This window comes from Labrus mixtus, chromosome 20 (genome assembly GCF_963584025.1).
Source record: "Labrus mixtus chromosome 20, fLabMix1.1, whole genome shotgun sequence".
NCBI classification, from domain to species: Eukaryota; Metazoa; Chordata; class Actinopteri; order Labriformes; family Labridae; genus Labrus; species Labrus mixtus.
The window spans coordinates 16,707,977-16,725,520 of NC_083631.1; the positions used below are offsets into that span (position 1 = coordinate 16,707,977).

The 17,544-nt window shown below is 39.2% G+C and overlaps 4 protein-coding genes across 5 annotated transcripts in view; 3 read left to right on the top strand and 1 right to left on the bottom strand.

Moving 5' to 3' along the window:
* Positions 1–759: 759 nt before the first annotated feature.
* Positions 760–4,760, bottom strand: cd2bp2 (CD2 (cytoplasmic tail) binding protein 2). The gene is made up of 7 exons (XM_061065811.1): positions 4,637–4,760; positions 4,247–4,325; positions 3,253–3,382; positions 2,786–2,943; positions 2,126–2,705; positions 1,962–2,047; positions 760–1,029 (listed from the first exon to the last, which is right to left on the bottom strand). The coding sequence occupies exons 2-7, from the start codon at positions 4,319–4,321 to the stop codon at positions 919–921; spliced, it is 1,140 nt and encodes a 379-aa protein (XP_060921794.1). The 5' UTR covers positions 4,322–4,325; positions 4,637–4,760; the 3' UTR covers positions 760–918.
* pheta2 (PH domain containing endocytic trafficking adaptor 2) lies at positions 4,259–8,623 on the top strand. Of its 2 annotated transcripts, none has more exons than XM_061065813.1 (4): positions 4,259–4,373; positions 6,175–6,263; positions 6,363–6,660; positions 7,387–8,623. In XM_061065813.1, the coding sequence occupies exons 2-4, from the start codon at positions 6,183–6,185 to the stop codon at positions 7,791–7,793; spliced, it is 786 nt and encodes a 261-aa protein (XP_060921796.1). In that variant the 5' UTR covers positions 4,259–4,373; positions 6,175–6,182; the 3' UTR covers positions 7,794–8,623. The 2 variants fall into 2 exon arrangements, with proteins under 2 accessions (XP_060921796.1, XP_060921795.1); XM_061065812.1 differs by lacking the exon at positions 4,259–4,373 and adding an exon at positions 5,373–5,784.
* A 4,264-nt stretch (positions 8,624–12,887) lies between these two features.
* Positions 12,888–17,168, top strand: mylpfa (myosin light chain, phosphorylatable, fast skeletal muscle a). Its single transcript, XM_061065595.1, has 7 exons — positions 12,888–13,032; positions 13,700–13,798; positions 14,952–15,027; positions 15,131–15,235; positions 15,435–15,513; positions 15,599–15,647; positions 16,313–17,168. The coding sequence occupies exons 1-7, from the start codon at positions 13,030–13,032 to the stop codon at positions 16,412–16,414; spliced, it is 513 nt and encodes a 170-aa protein (XP_060921578.1). The 5' UTR covers positions 12,888–13,029; the 3' UTR covers positions 16,415–17,168.
* limd2 (LIM domain containing 2) overlaps positions 16,116–17,544 on the top strand; it is a 119,124-nt gene continuing 117,695 nt past the window's right edge. Inside the window, exon 1 of the mRNA XM_061065598.1 lies at positions 16,116–16,119. The gene's annotated coding sequence lies outside the window, so the exon portion shown is untranslated. The remainder of the gene's footprint in view (positions 16,120–17,544) is intronic.

The window sequence follows — 17,544 nt, forward strand, 5'->3', positions numbered from 1 at the left end:
TTTACGAGTCCAACAACCAGACATACGGATCAACCAATCACAGCACGAGTTATTTTTCCGCCCGGCAGGCCCCAGTTGAAATCTTGACCAATCAGATGCGATTTTGAGGCGTCGACGATGATGAGCAGCCAATGGGAAAAGCCAAATGGTTTGTAAAATTGACGGTCTTCTGTTATGTCCCCGGGTGACCTAGAATCGTAATACACAATTAATTCCTAAATGACGGCGCTGAAATTATAGTAAAAACGCTTCTTTGAGCATATCAGATCTGAGAATCAATTATTTTTTAAGATTAATCAGCCATTCTTTTCCACACACTGAACATTTTGCATAAAAGTTTGTGTATTTTACAGCCTGTAGCCTAAAAACAACACATCTGCATTTCATCCGATTTAAAAAAATAAATAATCTAGGTAGTAATATTAGTGATCCCATTAGAAGTGGATATTTTATATCCACTTTCAAGTGATACTAGTACTACTTTTGAATATTATTATATTAACATGTGTGCAGTCTAATTTTGTCCTGAACATCTTAAAATGTAATTCCCTGACAAAATTGAATTTTTCTGATGTACCTGCTTAACTGAAAAATATTCAAACTAATATAATTATCCCAATTATGCCGTAGTGAAGTTAGCATGGCAAATGGAAAGGCTATGGAAAGTTCACCAAATGATCACAGTTAAATCAGTGATCTGAGTCTGAAAACAAACACACGTGATTTGGTTCTCAGGAAAACAAATGGTTGACAACAATACCACATATATGAGTTATTTATTTAAAAGCAATGTACAGAAAACAAAGCCCCAGTTAAAATGATGAATTGTACACCCTTTGAAGTCAATGAATGAAAAGATTGAAGGGCAACTTTATTGCTGAGAGTGAAGGTTGTGATTTTGCCACTGCTTGACATGAATCATGTGTAGAGTTCAAAGTCTAGTCTCTTGGAGTTGTAGAACTGAGATCCCTCCTGGTCCTTCCTCCTGCAGTAAACACCACTGCTAAAATAGCCATCATCCACCCAATCCTGCAAAACAGACAATAAGAAGATTATAACCCACCTGTCCAGATTTAGGTTAAAGGTGGACCCAACCTGCAGCCATAGAATGCAGCAAACAACATAATGGGATTTGTTAATTTGTTCCATACATACGTCATCAAAAGAAAAAAAAGGTTAATGTCACTTAAACTTTGACTCATTATAACTTTGAAAAATCAAAAACTAACAAATCCGGATCCGAATCTTAATAATGTATCACATCATCTATATTTGTTCACTACAGGCTTACACATTGCTGCCATTCCAATAATAATAATAATAATAATAATAATAGTAATAATACACAACACAGCGATCATTTAGCGGATGTGTGTGTGTATGTACCTGCAGAGAATGTTGTGTGAATCAGACAAACAAGGAATTCATTTAGGATCTATATCTTCAGTCTTTGGAGTGTACAAAGCGCTCTGTAATGGAGTGTGGCTCAGTTTACAGCAACAGACTGCGGCAGGCTGTAACATTACTGTTATTGACTTTTAATCAAACTCAAAATAATTAATCGATTAACAAAATAGTTTTTGGATTAATTGAATATTTGCCAACTAATGGATTTGTTGTTGCAGCGTTTAATTAAAAAAAGGCAATATACGTTTTTTTCACCCAATCAATAAAATCTGCTGCCACCATCAGGTGTCGCCCTGATGTTGCATGAATTTACCTCCAAGTTTGTTCATATCATTTTTACACTTTCCTACAAAACCAGAAGAATTCATCGAAAACAAAGACAAAAATTTGTAGCTGGTTCCTCTGCCTTTTTGCATGATAAGTAACGTATTTACCAGTCATAATGTAAAGTCAATGTAACAAATAAAGAATATCTTCGAGAAGCCCACTGGTTAACAACATCACCCAGAAACTAAAGTTCTACTTTTCTATTAGAAATTGGGATAAGACATCACCTGCATCTGCTGACTGGTGAAGGGGCCGTAAACTTCCGAATTGTCCACATTTTCCCATCTGTACTCCCACAATATTTCATCAGTCACTGAGGAGACAAAACTTGATTAAACAAAAGATCATTTGTGATATTGAAATGAAAGTTATTCAAGTAAACTGTAATCACCTATTTTGTCTTCTTCCTCCTGTTTATCCTCCGAGTTTCCAAGTGTCTCGTCAAATTTATCTGCAAACATGTCAAGTTCATCACCTTCTTCATCATCATCTCCGCTGGCTCTTTGCCTAACAGCTGGTTGCTTGCTGCTCATGCTCTTCATCAAATAAGCCAGTTTCTCATAAGTCTGCTGGTAGATCTCAAACATCCCAGATCCCACCAATCTGTCAGCTAGAGCAGTGAGTCTGTCGAGCTTCTCTGCATCCCTTTTAGTCTCCTCTGTGGGTTCACTCTCTTCCCTCAGCTTCCCCTTTTTCCGTCCTTTAAGGCCTCCTAGCCGTCGGAGAGCAGCAGCGACCGTCTCCCCAGGATGCATCAGTTCCACCACAGCTTCAGTGAGCTGGTGCTGTGTGTAAGACGCCAGCGGGTCCTCAGCAGGCTCTGCCTCTTCGTCCTCTTCATTTTCTTTGTCCACCTGCTGCTCTTCTCTCTTTTTCTCCTCCTCAGCCTCATCTTCATCACCAACTCTGCGTGTCCGTTTGGCACCGAGGCCTTTCTTCTTTTTTTGGAAAGGCTGTTCCTTTACTTTAACCTGGAAGAAGTAACTCGTATTACTGCACACTGCTTGTTTAGTTTCTTAACATGAAGCAAAAGTCCTGAAAATGCAATTACCCAGTCAATGTTGTCAAGCCAGTTGTCTCTAATCTGTTCTTCCTTTTTGACGAAATAGTTTCCCTCGGAGTCAAAGTACCCTTCCTGCATCTCCTCATCCAGGTTGAACGGTGTAATAGAAACTCCCTCGTCAAAGTCAATTGTTGCTCCCTCTTGGCCTGAAAACAGTTAGTATGGTCAGGGGTGAGATATTTACAAATACTCCATACACAAAACATCATCTTTCCAACCTTGTGGCACTTGGATGAACCAGAAATGAACTAAATTCACACAAAGAAAACAGTTTTTGTGAAGTTTGCTTCTTTATTTTATTCAAAATTGTATTATTGAAAAACACTGAAGAGAAATTAAAGAGTTGTTTGTAAAATATAAACATGTTCTAAAATGTGTACTTAATTATATGGCACAATAAAGTAATTAAAAACCAATTACCCCACGATAGCTACAGCTGAAGTGATTAAACATACCTTCAACATCATCACTGGCAAGAACATCATATTTGCTGCTCTTTGTGTCGTCCCCTTCGTCCTCTTCATCACTGTCAAGGGAATGTTTGACATTAAACCTGGAGCCTGGTCCACTCACAGCCTCGCAAGTCTAGTGCAAAAGTTAATGAAAGACAGGAAACATTATGAATAACATTATCTACTAGGAAAGGTAATACAAGAATCTCTTCTCATTATAGTTTTGACTTATTTCCTTGTCATTAATACAATTTCAATGATGAATGATGTAGCTTCATAGCAGCCTATGTATTTGGTGGGTGTAGGTGTTGAAATCTAGCTGGCCATCCAAGAAATCCTAAACAATGATTGGCTTTTTAAATTGTCAATGGTGGTTCAAATCAACTTTTTTGGCTGTGGTTCAAAAGGCTGCTAGTAGTTTATTTTACTTTTAAATGAAGCCCCCTTTTCCCGATTAATTGTGGAAAACTTTATGGAAAATTGTATTCCACACATGCATAGGAGAGGAAAGAGTCCATCATTTATGTGCAAAAAATGTTGCTATTAAATGTATTTTCGGACATTTAGACAGTTCCTCGCAATTTTTTAAGTATTTACTATTAATATAAATTATTATAAGTATAGTACTTTGAATTGTGACTTTTGTTATTCCTCTTCTTTTTCAGTAGCTAGAGTTAAGCTAAGAATACCTTTATGTTGCATCTCTATTGTGTCACTTTTTAAAGTTTAGAAATACATAGGAAACGCTAATCATTCGTATGCTTGTGCACACAAACTCGATGCCACCTCTGCAAAAGGTTCGCGCCACAGATGGGCCACCTCAGTCAAAAAGCATTGACACGCCCCTGCCATGCATACATAATAATGTTAGCCTTAGTCTTATTTACAGTATTTCTTGGACTTTTTGTGTTGTGTAACGGCTCATTTGAATGATTATACCTGTGATAAATGAATTGTGTGATAATTATAGGCAATGACGTTACCGGGACTGTGCTACCTTTTTGTTTGGGAGGTCGTCATCCAGGTCGATCTCCCCGTTCCCGTCCTCAAATGTTACTTTCCTCTTCGGCATGGTGCTGCAGAAGGCGAGACAGAGGCTATTTGATTACACAAACGCAGCCGTGGTGAGTCGTTTTTATTACACTTTCAAAGAACAGATTCTTGTCACAGTGTAAATACGCGCGGTTATAACAGGACTCATGTTAGCTCGGTGGCTAAAATGTTAGCCTCCAGCTTTAAGTCGTGCACACATGCAAAGCGAGTATGTTTGCACAGGGCCAGAGCTAATGTTTATATATCTAGAGTTACATAACTTGTGTCATCTTTCGGTGTGAAAACAAGTAAACGAGGCAGTAAACCGTTATTTAGGTAGTAAATGTGGTCAAACCTGGTGAAAGTAATTCAAGCGACGTTCGCGTTTGTTTCTTCTTCTTTGGTTTCTACTTCATTTTCATGTTTTCTATAGCGGTTGGTAAACATGGTACGACTTATTACCGCCCCCTTCTGGTGAGGAGGGCATGTCAGATGTCAAGCGTAGGTGCTAAAGGAGTGCTTTTAATACAAAAAACGGACACTCAATTTAACATGTTTAATGATTAAAATAAATCCCAAAGTAACTAAATCTAACAAACAAAGTCAGCCTGACATCTTTCTTAAATTAATAAACTCTTTAATCGTGTGAGGCTATTTGAAAGAAACCCTTTTGGCTCTTAGGATTATTTTGACACTTGATTCTAACTGTGAAGACATGGTGTACTGACCCCACATTTTAATCTTGGACTCTTTTTAGATTTTGAATTCTTTGAGGTCCATAAGGATTTAAAGGATAAGTGTGTGTCCAAAATAGTTCAGCATCAAAGGAATTACATACTAAAAAGGTCAAAGTCTTTCTTCCCTTTTTTTTATAGTTACAAAAATAATAGAGGAAAAGAAGGAGCCACACAACAGAGACGATAAGTTGAGACTCCCGACCGTCAACAAGCAACAATTAGTTGTATTTTTTTAACTTGTGCAACCGCTCTACCAAAGGAAATCGTCTCTGAACCCTATTAGATTAAAATAAGATTAACAGCTGTAAATTTAAATTAGTAACTCAACTGCAGAAGTGAAAGAGCTGAGGCAAATATACTTCAGACCTCAAACTCCCCTTCAACATTGAGCATCTCACTTCCAGGTAGCAGCTCTTGTCAGAGAGGTTGGTTTCCACTACTGGTATGGGCCAATCCAGGAGCGTAAGGTAGACGCAGGCGTAAGGGAGAGAGAATATAATGTGTCAGGATTTTGTTACAAGGAAGTGGGTCGAGTTATTTATATTTCAACACTCGTCCTGTTGTACCCGTGGGAGAACCAGTGTTAGTAACCTGAAACTATACTTTCAAAGATTGTCTGGTTCTGGATGCATCAAACTGATAGAGAGCAATTGGCTTTATGTTTAGGAACACTACGGAGCAGGAGAACAATATCTGTAGATGTAAATAATGTAAAGACTGTGTGGGAGAGTGAAGTGACCCTGCGGGGCATTCAGCATTGGCAGAGGTAAGTCTGAGTCACTCTTTCCTATTCTGTCCCTTCTGTCTGTCTGAGTCAATATACAGCAAGTCAAAACATCTATCTATCTATCTATCTATCTATCTGTCTGTCTTCAAGATACCTGTGTTGTAGTTTAACGACAAGCATCTCAAAATTGTTCATATATACGGCACATGAGGGATTATATCAGGTGTGTTAAAGGTATGATGGACTGTCTGCTGCTCTCAAGCCTTAAGGATTTCAATCATACACTGAAATAAACTGAAATGAAAGGTGAACTTTTATTTTCAGTTTTCCAAGTTTTCTTGGAAATCTTCTAAATCTGCTTCAGTTTTGAGATGTTTTTTTTTTTTTTCAGAGTAGTTTTCGAATGTTAAAGCCGTTTCTCTGCTGCAGGTGTTGGGATGAAGCTCCATGAGAAGATTTTGACACATTATCTCTCGTGCACCTCTCCAGTGGATAAGGAGGGATATCTCTACAAAAAGGTCGGGTTGAAGAAAACATGTACACAACATGAATTAACATAATGCACAGGTATGTACTAATACCATAATCATGCTTTACTTTGACATCTTTCTCCATAGAAAGAGAGAACTGCAACCTACCATCGCCGCTGGTTTGTCCTAAAGGCAAACCTGCTTTTCTACCAGGAGCGCCCGGCTGACAGACACCTGCTGGGTGTCATTGTTCTGGAGGGGTGTTCAGTGAGGCCCTCTGAGTCTGAGGGACAGTTTGCCTTCTCCCTGGTGTTTGAAGGTCTGAAAACGTACAGATTTTCTGCAGGTGATCGACAGATTCTGGAGAGCTGGGTGAAAGCTTTGCTCTCAGCCAGTCACTGTTACCTCTCCCTGCTGCTGAGAGACCTGCGAGTGCAGTATGAAGGTGGGGCATGCTCCTGTTAATAAACACTGAGGGCGTTGGTGCCTTTTAATTAAAGCTCCTGTGAGAAGTTTTTAATTAGTTAATTCAGATTGAAATGAATAATGGCAATTCTTGTATAGTGCTTCTAGTCTTGAATACTACTGGCTGCATTTTATTTTACTCATTTTCATTACTGTTACTTTCTAAAAAAAAAAGTTACAGTAGAGAACAAAGTGAGAAGATTGGTACAACTATATGTGCATTAAAAAAAGAAGACTGCTTAGTGCGTTGTAGCATGAAGAAACTAAAAAGGGGAAACGGCTACTCTGGCTGAAGGTAAATCCACCTCGCATCACGGGGTTGTTTCCTACCGAGAGGAAGCCAACAAATTTGGGCCTGAAAAAAAACTCTAAATATAGAGAAAATTCAAATGTAAGTGGAAAATGAGCAAAACTGTTATGCCAACAGACCATTTTATTATTATTATTTTCTTAAAATAAATTTATTTGAAGGCAAGTTTGCCCATATCCTTTTATTTGTTGGTATCAGTCATACTTCCTTGTTGGCAAAGTTGCTGTAATGTGTTTCTTTCTCCATACAGGAGCTCTTTTTGTTGTTGTTGTTGTTGCTTTACTTTACAATTGTTTTGATTGATTCATTTTTTCCCAACTAGACCTTTGCCAAAGGAGCTTTATTAATAATGATATATACTGGTAATAATGAGTTCTTCCTGTTTTCCATGTGCAGAAGCTAAACAGCAACAAGGCTCTGGTGACTCCCATCACAGCTCATCCGTCAGTGGCCTCAAACAGTCCCAGCTCTTCCTCCCTGTGCAGGGCTCAGCAGCAGAGGTCAGAGAGGGAAGAAGCTTCAGTGCCGGCATGGTTTTAAATGCACCTTCAGGACCCTCTAAGGTGGTCACTAAAAAGTCCCCTAAACTGTGGCACAGGAGAAACGCTCACGTCACACCACTTAATGGACCGGCACCTTTGTACGGAGAATGGCCTTTGGTGGGCTTCGATCCTCTTGAGGAGTTCAGCAAACTTCATGACTATTACGGGCAGGAGGTGAAGAGAGCGAGAGAGGAGTGGCTGAGGAGTCGACAAGCGAAGGAGGAGGAGCACGGTGAAGAAGATCTCATCGACCTGGGGTGAAAAAATAACCACACAGTTTAGAGACATTTCAAGAGGAAGTTACAATGTGTGTTAAAAAAAAAAGGAACTGAACCTAAAGTGTAAATTATTCTGTTACCATGACAACATATTTAGAGCCAGAAATCTCTGCTAATATGCTAAATGTTTTAGATTATATGTTTAAATCATGTTTTTGTTAGATTTGTTTTTAGAAAGTTGTGATTTCCTGAAACATGGTGGTCTTAAAGTGTCCACGGAACAAGATGGGATGGGGATCACTAACCTTTTGGACCAGAAACAGTGTTCTGATAGGCTTTTTATTCACAGCATTCTGATGAATATCACAATAATGTTAACAATGTCTCTATTCTATTTACTTGATTACTTGTCACAGTAAGCTGCGATGGTGTCGAGAGAACTAGCACGCACCAAATCCAGAAACTCAAGCAGCTAAATGGAATGAAGCCATCATTAATTTGCACACAAGCTTTTCCTACGTTGGCACGGCATCATGTCCTTCATGATGCCTTGTCCCTGTTTTTGCCCTTTTTCTCATTTCATTGTAAACACATACTATTTCCTGAGCAGTGTATTCACATGTGCGGCAATATGCTAAATCATCAGTGGTACGAAAAGGCCCTTTGAAGCAGTATTAAGCTTAAAATTCATGTGTTTTTCATCGTTACGTTGAAACCTGTGCACTTGCTTTAAAGATATATTTAAAAAAATTTGAGCAGTTATGTATTCACATGTTAGGCATTTATAAATCACACCCTATAGTGTATGAAGGCTGTCTGATGTATTATATATTATTGACTGCATGGAAAATAAAGTACAGCCATTGACTTAAATATATCATCATTCATTTGTTGTTGCAGCCAAAGGTGAAGATAAACTGATGCATGAAAACATGTGGTTTAATAGGTAACATTAAAAGAAATGGGGTTTTTTAAAGGTAGGATTTTGTTGAGTAGAATCCTTGAAGATGTCGTTGAATATATACTAAATGTTGTGGGACTTGAAGAGAAATGTGTGCAAAGTAAAGCCAAACTTGCCGTTTATGTTACTGTGAAAAACTTGATTTATTCAGAGATTGTAACTGGGGGATGTTAACAGCAGAGGGCGCTGCTGGCACAGTTTATGGATTCTGGGCTGGACTGATTCAAGGAGGTTTGTTGTCTTGCCTTAGCATATTAGTAACATTAACCGAAATATAATACTCAGGTCCCGTTTCTTTAGAAAAATAAATAAAGAAAAGCATGTAAAAAATTGTAATATTAAACAACAGAAGGCTACTAATTTAGAATACAACAGTAGGCTATAAATATGATGGAAAGAAATACAACTGCAGAGTGAAAAATAACTATTAACTGTGTGCAAAAAAAGGACTTTCCAATAAATGAAACTTTTGATTTATTATATGGTTGTAAAATTTTGCTTAGGCAGAAAAATATTTATGAAAGCATGTCTATAAAAAATGCACAACCGACTTTAATAGTTCATTCAACTGGATCATTACAACACGTCTGTCTGAAATGTCCTTATTATCTGTGAGTCTGTGTTAATGAGACAACTGCTTTAGAGGCAAAAACAATAATAATAATAAAGCGCCAGTGTGTAAATGTTACAAGCTTTGAAATGAAGTCGATCACTCAGCTGCCATGTCTCCTCCATGTTGACTGTCACCAGAGTGGAAAAAGCAAAAGGTGACTCTAACTTATTTAGTTCTCAAATTTAAATATATGACAATTAATTTCATGCATATTAAATGAGCTTGAATACCAAAGCAGGGTTACCTGAGGCTGACAGGTAATGAAACCCAAACGAGTGTAAGGCATCTCTCCTGTCACTGCGCTTCTTTATGGTGGTCTTCATCTAAAGAAAACAACCCGGCAGCTTCTTCACATTCCGGATCCTACAGACAGACATACCAGTCACCTTAAAAATGATGGATGGCTTCAGAGGAGCGTGCCAATACGTATCACGTTACAGCAAAGGCCCCCAGAAATGCACACACATCTGGATGGAAACACTCCGTCGGGATAGCAGCGTGTAAACACATTGTGATGAGACCATTCTGTTATTTTACAACCGCGTTGAAAGGTCAGTGACCGGCAACAGCTGACACACCTGTGAAAAGTTTCACATGTAACAGCTCATTCGTATAATTGAGGAATCATGATTCATTAAATGTAGAAATAAGTTCATCATATCTGCTGCCAGTCAGTATCCTAACAGCAATGGATCCAATATTAAGGCTTCTTAAAAACACAATCATACGTTTTATAACTAGAAACAATGAAGATTTGAATGTTAAAGCCTCAAATAAAACAAGGCTGGTCTATGCATCATACTAACTTTCCTTTTTTAAATGCAAAAACATTTTTGGGGCTTTTATTCCTAAGTAATTTCTGGTTAAAAAAACAAAAACAAATAGTAATTTTCTTCTGTATACACAAATTCTTCGTGTGATTTTAAATGCTGAATGATATAATGTTTCCCTTCATTTGCATACTAATGTTTTGTTTTTTTGTCTTTATTAGTTCATTATAAAAAGGTACTGAAACATGTGGGACCAGACTAAGGAGGGGCAGGACAAGTTGCTGAGAAATATTTCATTCTTGCAACAAGGTGGTGATACACAGGTGACCCCGGGTTGAAGGTCAAGTGGAGGCCTGACAGCTTGGGTCAGGTCTAGGTGTCAGGACGGCCTCTTAGTCAAACGAGCTTCTGTCTTATCCATGTTAACGTTGGTAAAGAGCAAAGGAGTGACTCGTCTTTGACCATCTGACTGCAAAGAGATCGGAAAGACAAACAGTTCCGGGCAGAGGGCATCGGGGGGGATAAATTCCACTAAGGGCATTAACAAAGTTGCTAATGAAATGAGAATGGATTATCTGTGAGGTAAATTTGGATATAAAAACATGAAAACACTAATTAAGGGGAGCATTTCGCTCTGTGAGGGCCCGCCGCATTTGCAGACTGCCAAGTTTATTTAGCTATTTTGGTCCCGCTCAGCTGTTCCTTTTCTGTTCTCTGGGAATGTGTGCTGCCATCAGCCTGCGGAGTAATCCCCTTATATTTAAGGGAGGGTGGCCTCTGCAAGAAGGGAGGCAAACAGGTGGGAAAGTGTTCATATGTTTGGTCAATTACCATATACACACACACAAACACACACACACACTTTTGTTGTGGTGTGGTGAGCGAGAGGCTAATGGTGCATTCACTGACTGTGACATGTTCAAGTTCAAACCACTTTCCTGTTCTCGGAAAATAAAAACAAACACAAGAAATCCGAAACACAAGGTGATGTTTTGATATCTGAGCAACTTCTGGTGGTTATAAATGTAAAACATCACTGCTCCATCCTTACAGTAGTAGAAAGTATTATATTTGAGTATCACAATATCATTTTGATTCATCTTCATACAAGTCTGCTTCATTTAAGAGGCAGTTATTGTAATGAGTTTTACTCCACATCTGTCTGAACATTAATGTGTAACAAATTACGTCTTATATGAAAAATGACAAACATGTAAATTATATCTCACAGCCAATACATAAAAAGAAGTTTCTGGTTTGAACTCCATGTCACATGATGTCCGATGATGTGATTCCCCATTTAAACTTCTCTTATAAGTTAATTGAAAACATTCTGAGGCCCTGAGTGAGAAAAAGTAAACATTTTAGAAAGACAAAATGAATATAACTCCTTTGAACGCAAAGTTAGCATATTTTTATGTTATATATTTTTATGAATATTTCTCGTATTAATCATGTAAGGACCGCAAAGGTTTATCTTGTGGATCTTTTGAGGGTCCTGAACTTTAGGTTGGGAACCATTGAACTACTTAACAGCATATGAGTAAGGTTAAAAGCTGAGCTGCAACTAAGAATACTGATCACATTGATAAGTATTGAGATACCAGTACTAATGGGAGCCTGTCTTGTATCATGAGCCCAATTTTTTTTTTGCCCATCATACACTGATGCTATGTTTAATGTTGTCTCATTAAATACTGGAATGGCTGAGTATTTTTTTATTGGTGTATTATTGCTGTAATTATTAATAAAGGCCTAATTTCTCCACAATTTACATCTTTAAGCACCAAAGAAATCCACCTCTTATTTAGTGTATTTCTAATTGATCTTTTTGTGTTTATCTGTGTTGTTTTTATGAATTTTGGATTTTTCTTCACAATCAAGCAAACAGTGTTAACACCAACCATGTCAACGATAACTTCAGACAGTAACTCTTTTTTCAATATTTTTAAAGTGAATTGATTACAGTCATCATACAGTAAATTTCCATGGACTGCATGTGAGAGAAAACAAGACAGGTCTAAAAATACAACAACATAAATAAAGAAACAGTGAAGTGAATGAATACAGGTGTATTTAATCAAATGAAGCACTTATTCTTTTATAATTATACAAAAGATGAAATACACAGTGTGCAAAACATACACTCTCAAATACGCACCTATTTCCAAGGATAACAATGAACCTCACTTAACCTTTTTACCTCAGTTATTTCAAATGTTGGCTCCTGCAGCAAACATTAAAATACTCGCTCGTCCATTTTGCTTGTTGTGTAAAAAGATCTTTTCAATTAATCTAGGGAACGAGTTGGATGCTGTCATGCAATCACAACTACACGTTTGGAATGAGTAATAACTTCCAATCCCGAATGCGACCTTATCGTCATCACTTTGTAACTATTTAAAAAAAGAAAGCCGACCTGTGCACATACAGGGTAAAAGCAGCATCAGTTGCTGAGGGTATAGAATGCTTGAATCCCAGCCTGTGATATAGCAATGGACATCACAAACCAAAAATAAAGTCAGCGAGTGGCTGATGGGTCTCTGCAGATCGAGGAGATCAGAAGGAGGGTGGAGGGACATAGTCCTCTGGTCCAACGGACATTTATGTCCCGAATGTCCTTATTAGTCCACGTGGGACTGCAAACTTATAGCAGGGTCCCTCCACTATCAGGTTTACTTAATTCCAAGACTCCTGGGTCTATTTCTGATCTCCTGTAAGGTGATACGCCGTCCCACCAATCTGTCTCCTTCACATCAGTTTATCATAGACCATCCTCTCTCTCTCTTTTTATCCCCATCCAAACTTGAGGCTGTGGCTAAAGTTAGACTGGCCTGTGCAGGGGTATATAAGCCCCCCGGGATGGACGAATAACGCGGCTTCACCCTGTCTTCTCCCTGTTGATCATCCATACCTCAGCTCTTACCGTCTCAAGATGGTGAGTACCACAGTTCCCTCATCCCTGCTGCCTGTGCTGCTGGATATATCTACAAGGGAATCTCAGCAGCCCTTTGGAATAAACTCAACTTTTTGAATTTTTTTCATTTTTGTTGAAGCTTGAAATTATATTTAATGTTAAAGATGGGATCGTTGTTATCATAGACCAACCGATTGGTGTGGATTTTTTTGCAGTTCTTGCGACGCATTTTTAAGGATGCTTTAACTTTGTGCCGCTGAATTCAGATTGCATGCCAAGTCTTAACATCTACAGGGCCAGATTTAAAGCCCCTCTTAAACCACATGCATGTGATATTGTCATGTCTGATAAAAGACATCTTTGCGTAATTCGTGGTCCCAACAGTGGGGTCAAGGCCTTTTTAAGATGTTGAGACATGACTGATTGGGAGAGGAGGAAAAAGGTTGTTCAGCTTCACAAAATTAATTTTCTCCCATCTTTGTTTTTTTTTTGTAGTTTATCATTGAAGGTGTCTTAAAATTCTTTATATATATTTAACAAGTTTGAAGGGAAATCATCCTCTTATACACTCTGTAGTATACACTCCTCATTTTAAGGGGTTAAAAGCCTGTACAGAAGTCAGTGTCATTACTGTGTTTTAGCCAGGAGTTGTCTCACCTGAAGATTCTTTCTTGTATTTGTCCTCCAGGCACCAAAGAAGGCTAAGAGGAGGGCAGGAGGAGGAGACAGCGGCTCCTCCAATGTGTTCTCTATGTTTGAGCAGAGCCAGATTCAGGAGTACAAAGAGGTGAGGATTGTCCGGCCAAACAGCAAAACTCCATCCCTGCAGGCTCCTCTTTTCCTTATCGTGCTGCATCAATCTAGGCAGCAGCAAAGAAGAATTAGACATGAGTGAATGACAAATATGAGAGACAGTTTCTGAATGGATTCTAGTGTCATTTCAGATAACTTTCTTGGAGATGGTTACCAAATTTAGAGTTTGGTTAAGCAGCCTTTGGATCCATTTTCACAGCAGTTGCTATTTTGTGGGCGCCCCCTCATCTCCCCTGACAGTTTAATAAGCGCGAGAATGTCATTAGGTGGGAGCTCTGAAATTTCTGACACCATCTGAAGCTCTCCTCCAGCTGTCAGTCAGACGTCTCCTTAAAGCTTGTGATGAAGGCTGGGAGGCCCAGGAGAACAGCTGGACTGGAAAAATTGTTTGTTCAATGCAGGACAGAAACATTTAGAGAGAGAGAGAGAGAGAGAGAGATAAGGGCACATTTTTTAAAAATGTATTTGTCTTAATTTCCCAAACAACTTTTGATTCAATGAGTAGAGAAAGAAAGATCCATGAGTGTGAAAGTGAGGTTTTACTCGTGAGTGTTACAGCTAAGTAAGGTCCGGGGATTTTATAAGGATGGGCTGTCAAGACATCGGATAATGATGGCGTTTTTGGCGGAGGGATATGTGCTGCGAATAGAAGGAACATTCCTGCTGGGATAAGTGATACGGGTACTTGAGTGCCACTCGGGGAATGTATGACTTGATGATGAGGATGATCTAAGCGCCTCACATAGACGGAAAGATACCAGCCAGGGGTTGATGGATTTTCTATCTGTAGGAGGATCTGTGTGTGTGTGTGTGTGTGTGTGTGTGTGTGTGTGTGTGTGAGATGAGAGAGGCTGTTGACTGTGTTCAAGTTCAAGTCCAAGGGGTTATCTTAAATTTCATCAACGTAAGTTGCACTGAGTGAGCAGATCAGACAGCTGTTTGAGAAATGATACTTCCCCAGATTAACATGTAAGGAAAAACTTGGGGCCACCTCAAGCAACCCCACCCCCCCACCCCATCCTCCAAAGGCGCCAAGTCTATTCTCACAGTTTACATGCCCCCCTCCTCCCCTCCCCATGTGTCCTCTGTGCTTCCTTTAAGGAAAACTTTGCTTCTCTTCTCTTCAGGCTTTCACAATCATTGACCAGAACAGAGATGGTATCATCAGCAAAGATGATTTGAGGGACGTGCTGGCTTCCATGGGTGAGCCGGATAAATCTAAACCTGGAGAAACAATGCGTGTGGTGATGTGTGTTTAAAAGGTATAATGTAGTAATCTGATTGTTTTGGGTGGGCGGCTTTTCAGGCCAGCTGAACGTGAAGAATGAGGAGCTGGAGGCCATGATCAAGGAGGCCAGCGGCCCCATCAACTTCACTGTCTTCCTCACCATGTTCGGAGAGAAGCTGAAGGGTGAGCGTCTAATTTTACAAACTGTCCCTCACACACACATTGATGTGACAGTTAGTGTTCACATCAACATTTCATATAAAACATTTCATCCCTCTGTAGCATATTACATTTGTTAGACTCATACACATCATTTTACACAATGGAATATTTCAATTCTGTTGTATTGCTTACTTTCTAACCTCTTCCCATCCCTGACCAGGTGCTGACCCCGAGGACGTTATTCTCACAGCCTTCAAGGTCCTGGACCCCGAAGCTACTGGATCCATCAAGAAGGAATTGTGAGCATGCTAAATGATGTTGTTCATGACGCACTTCCAAATGGGAAGAATTCAAATGTAATGCCTCTCTGTTTGTCCATTCCAGCCTTGAGGAGCTTCTGACCACTCAGTGCGACAGGTTCAGCAAGGAGGAGGTAAACCCCCCCCCCCCCCCCACCCCGTAGTTCCTGTAGACTGGCTCATTAGTCTCATAGCCTTTATGTTAAACAGTAAACTCTACAGTTTTCATTTTCTCTCATGAGTTAGTTTAAAACATATTATCTCATTAGTCTGTGCAACAAACCTATTTATGACACTTTTCAGTTGTTATGAATGAAACAGATTTTAGAAAAAGAAGGCAGATTTAAGTGAGGCCCTTATGGACATATTGTTATGGAATTATCTCAATAAAGACCACACAGGTATAATAGGGGTATTATGGTTTTCAAAAGATGAAGATTCACCCAATTTTCAAAAGGGAAACTGTCAGTTTTCAATCACATGTCAATCGAATAAGAGTAAGAGTTTCTTCTGATAGACTAGTTCAAATGTAGAACTTCATAGGTCAATAGGTTTTATATTACTGTACATTAGTTTGATTTTCTGGGTGGGTTCTATGCAGATATATATTTATTTGGAATATTTTGAAATAGGTCCTGAGGAGACATTCCTAGAGTGAGATTTCACAGATTCCTCATTTAAAGTGATTTTTCAGATGAATTACCCACCACACTGTAAACGAGGTGTCGCTTCAAAATTAATCACAGGCACGGTGAGTCCCGTCATGCTTCATTTCCAACCCTCTTGTTTTCTCCCTCAGATTAAGAACATGTGGTCCGCCTTCCCCCCAGATGTTGCTGGCAACGTAGACTACAAGAACATCTGCTACGTCATCACACACGGAGAGGAGAAGGAGGAGTAAAGAGAGAGCTAGAAGACAAATAAAAGACAGCAATCCCTTTGCTATTCTGCTTCCCTGCCCTTTTCTTTCCTCCTCTTCCTTCACCCTCACCTTTACGTGTAAACCCATGGGCTCACCTGTTCATGTTCATACCAAAGACTTTGTCACACTGACACATGAAAGGGTCGATGCCTATGAGGTGTCTACGTTTGCTTATGGGGAATAGGGGTGATTTTCAATAAAATTATCCTGTAACATCATTTCCATCCACAAGCTTTTCTCACAAACCTTTTCTTTCATTGCAACCATTCTTCTTTCCTCTCACTTCTTCATGTCTGCCTGCCCTTCATCACTTCATCCTGAGGTGTTTGTGTGAATGAAATGTGTTCCTCTGCTCCTCCTCGGTATCTGAGGAGGGCGGAGGTTTACAAAACTTGAGGACTTCATTCCATATTCTGAAGATGTCCTCTTGGGTAGGGGAGGTGGGAGGAAGGGAGAGCTTTGTGCAGGTTAGAGAGGACAAAAGTAGCCTCCTTAAAGCGACGGCAACTTTTGTCCTTGAGAAATGAAAGAAATGAATGAAGGAGAGGAGAGAAAGGATCGAAAGAAAACATTCAAATCTTCGATGTCTTTCCCTCCACTCCTTCATGCGTCCATTAAATCCTCTTCTTTTTCATAAGCTGTCTCAACTTCAGGAACTGGAATCTTCCTCACCTTTCCTCTGTAATGAATAAAAGGGACAAACTGTGAATAAAATCTCTTTCCTTTTGTAAAATAGTGTCTCTGTTGTGGCTCTGGGGGACAGGGTTCAGGGGAGGAAACAAGTCTAGTGAAATGGATCCCTCATAAATACATATTATCTAGTGACCTCTAGTGGAGCTTCTTTACACCTGCAGGTACAAACACAGGCCAGAGGGATACATCTGATCAATACAGATCAGCCCCAGATTAAATAGAGGGCCACTTCTGCCAAATATCTGTGCAGAAAATAAATAACTGGCTATTAAACAAACCTTAAGTGAAATCTAAGAGGCAATACATGATAACGACCATATTCAAATGAACCAATAAAAATCAATAAATAAATAGGATTTATTGGATGCAAATTAATAAGCTGAAAAATACATTAGGATATAAATGCCCATTAAAAT

Bases quoted from the DNA above. Each gene is read 5' to 3' on its own strand.
- cd2bp2 (XM_061065811.1), bottom strand. From the start codon at position 4,321: ATGCCGAAGAGGAAAGTAACATTTGAGGACGGGAACGGGGAGATCGAC. The intron at 2,706-2,785 runs GTAATTGCATTT...TACTTCTTCCAG, and splicing joins GGCTTGACAACATTGACTGG to GTTAAAGTAAAGGAACAGCC. The intron at 1,030-1,961 runs GTGATGTCTTAT...TCTGTTTTGCAG, and splicing joins TCACCAGTCAGCAGATGCAG to GATTGGGTGGATGATGGCTA.
- pheta2 (XM_061065813.1), top strand. From the start codon at position 6,183: ATGAAGCTCCATGAGAAGATTTTGACACATTATCTCTCGTGCACCTCT. The intron at 6,264-6,362 runs GTCGGGTTGAAG...CTTTCTCCATAG, and splicing joins AGGGATATCTCTACAAAAAG to AAAGAGAGAACTGCAACCTA. The intron at 6,661-7,386 runs GTGGGGCATGCT...TTCCATGTGCAG, and splicing joins CCTGCGAGTGCAGTATGAAG to AAGCTAAACAGCAACAAGGC.
- mylpfa (XM_061065595.1), top strand. The intron at 15,236-15,434 runs GTGAGCGTCTAA...ATCCCTGACCAG, and splicing joins GTTCGGAGAGAAGCTGAAGG to GTGCTGACCCCGAGGACGTT. The intron at 15,514-15,598 runs GTGAGCATGCTA...TGTCCATTCCAG, and splicing joins GGATCCATCAAGAAGGAATT to CCTTGAGGAGCTTCTGACCA.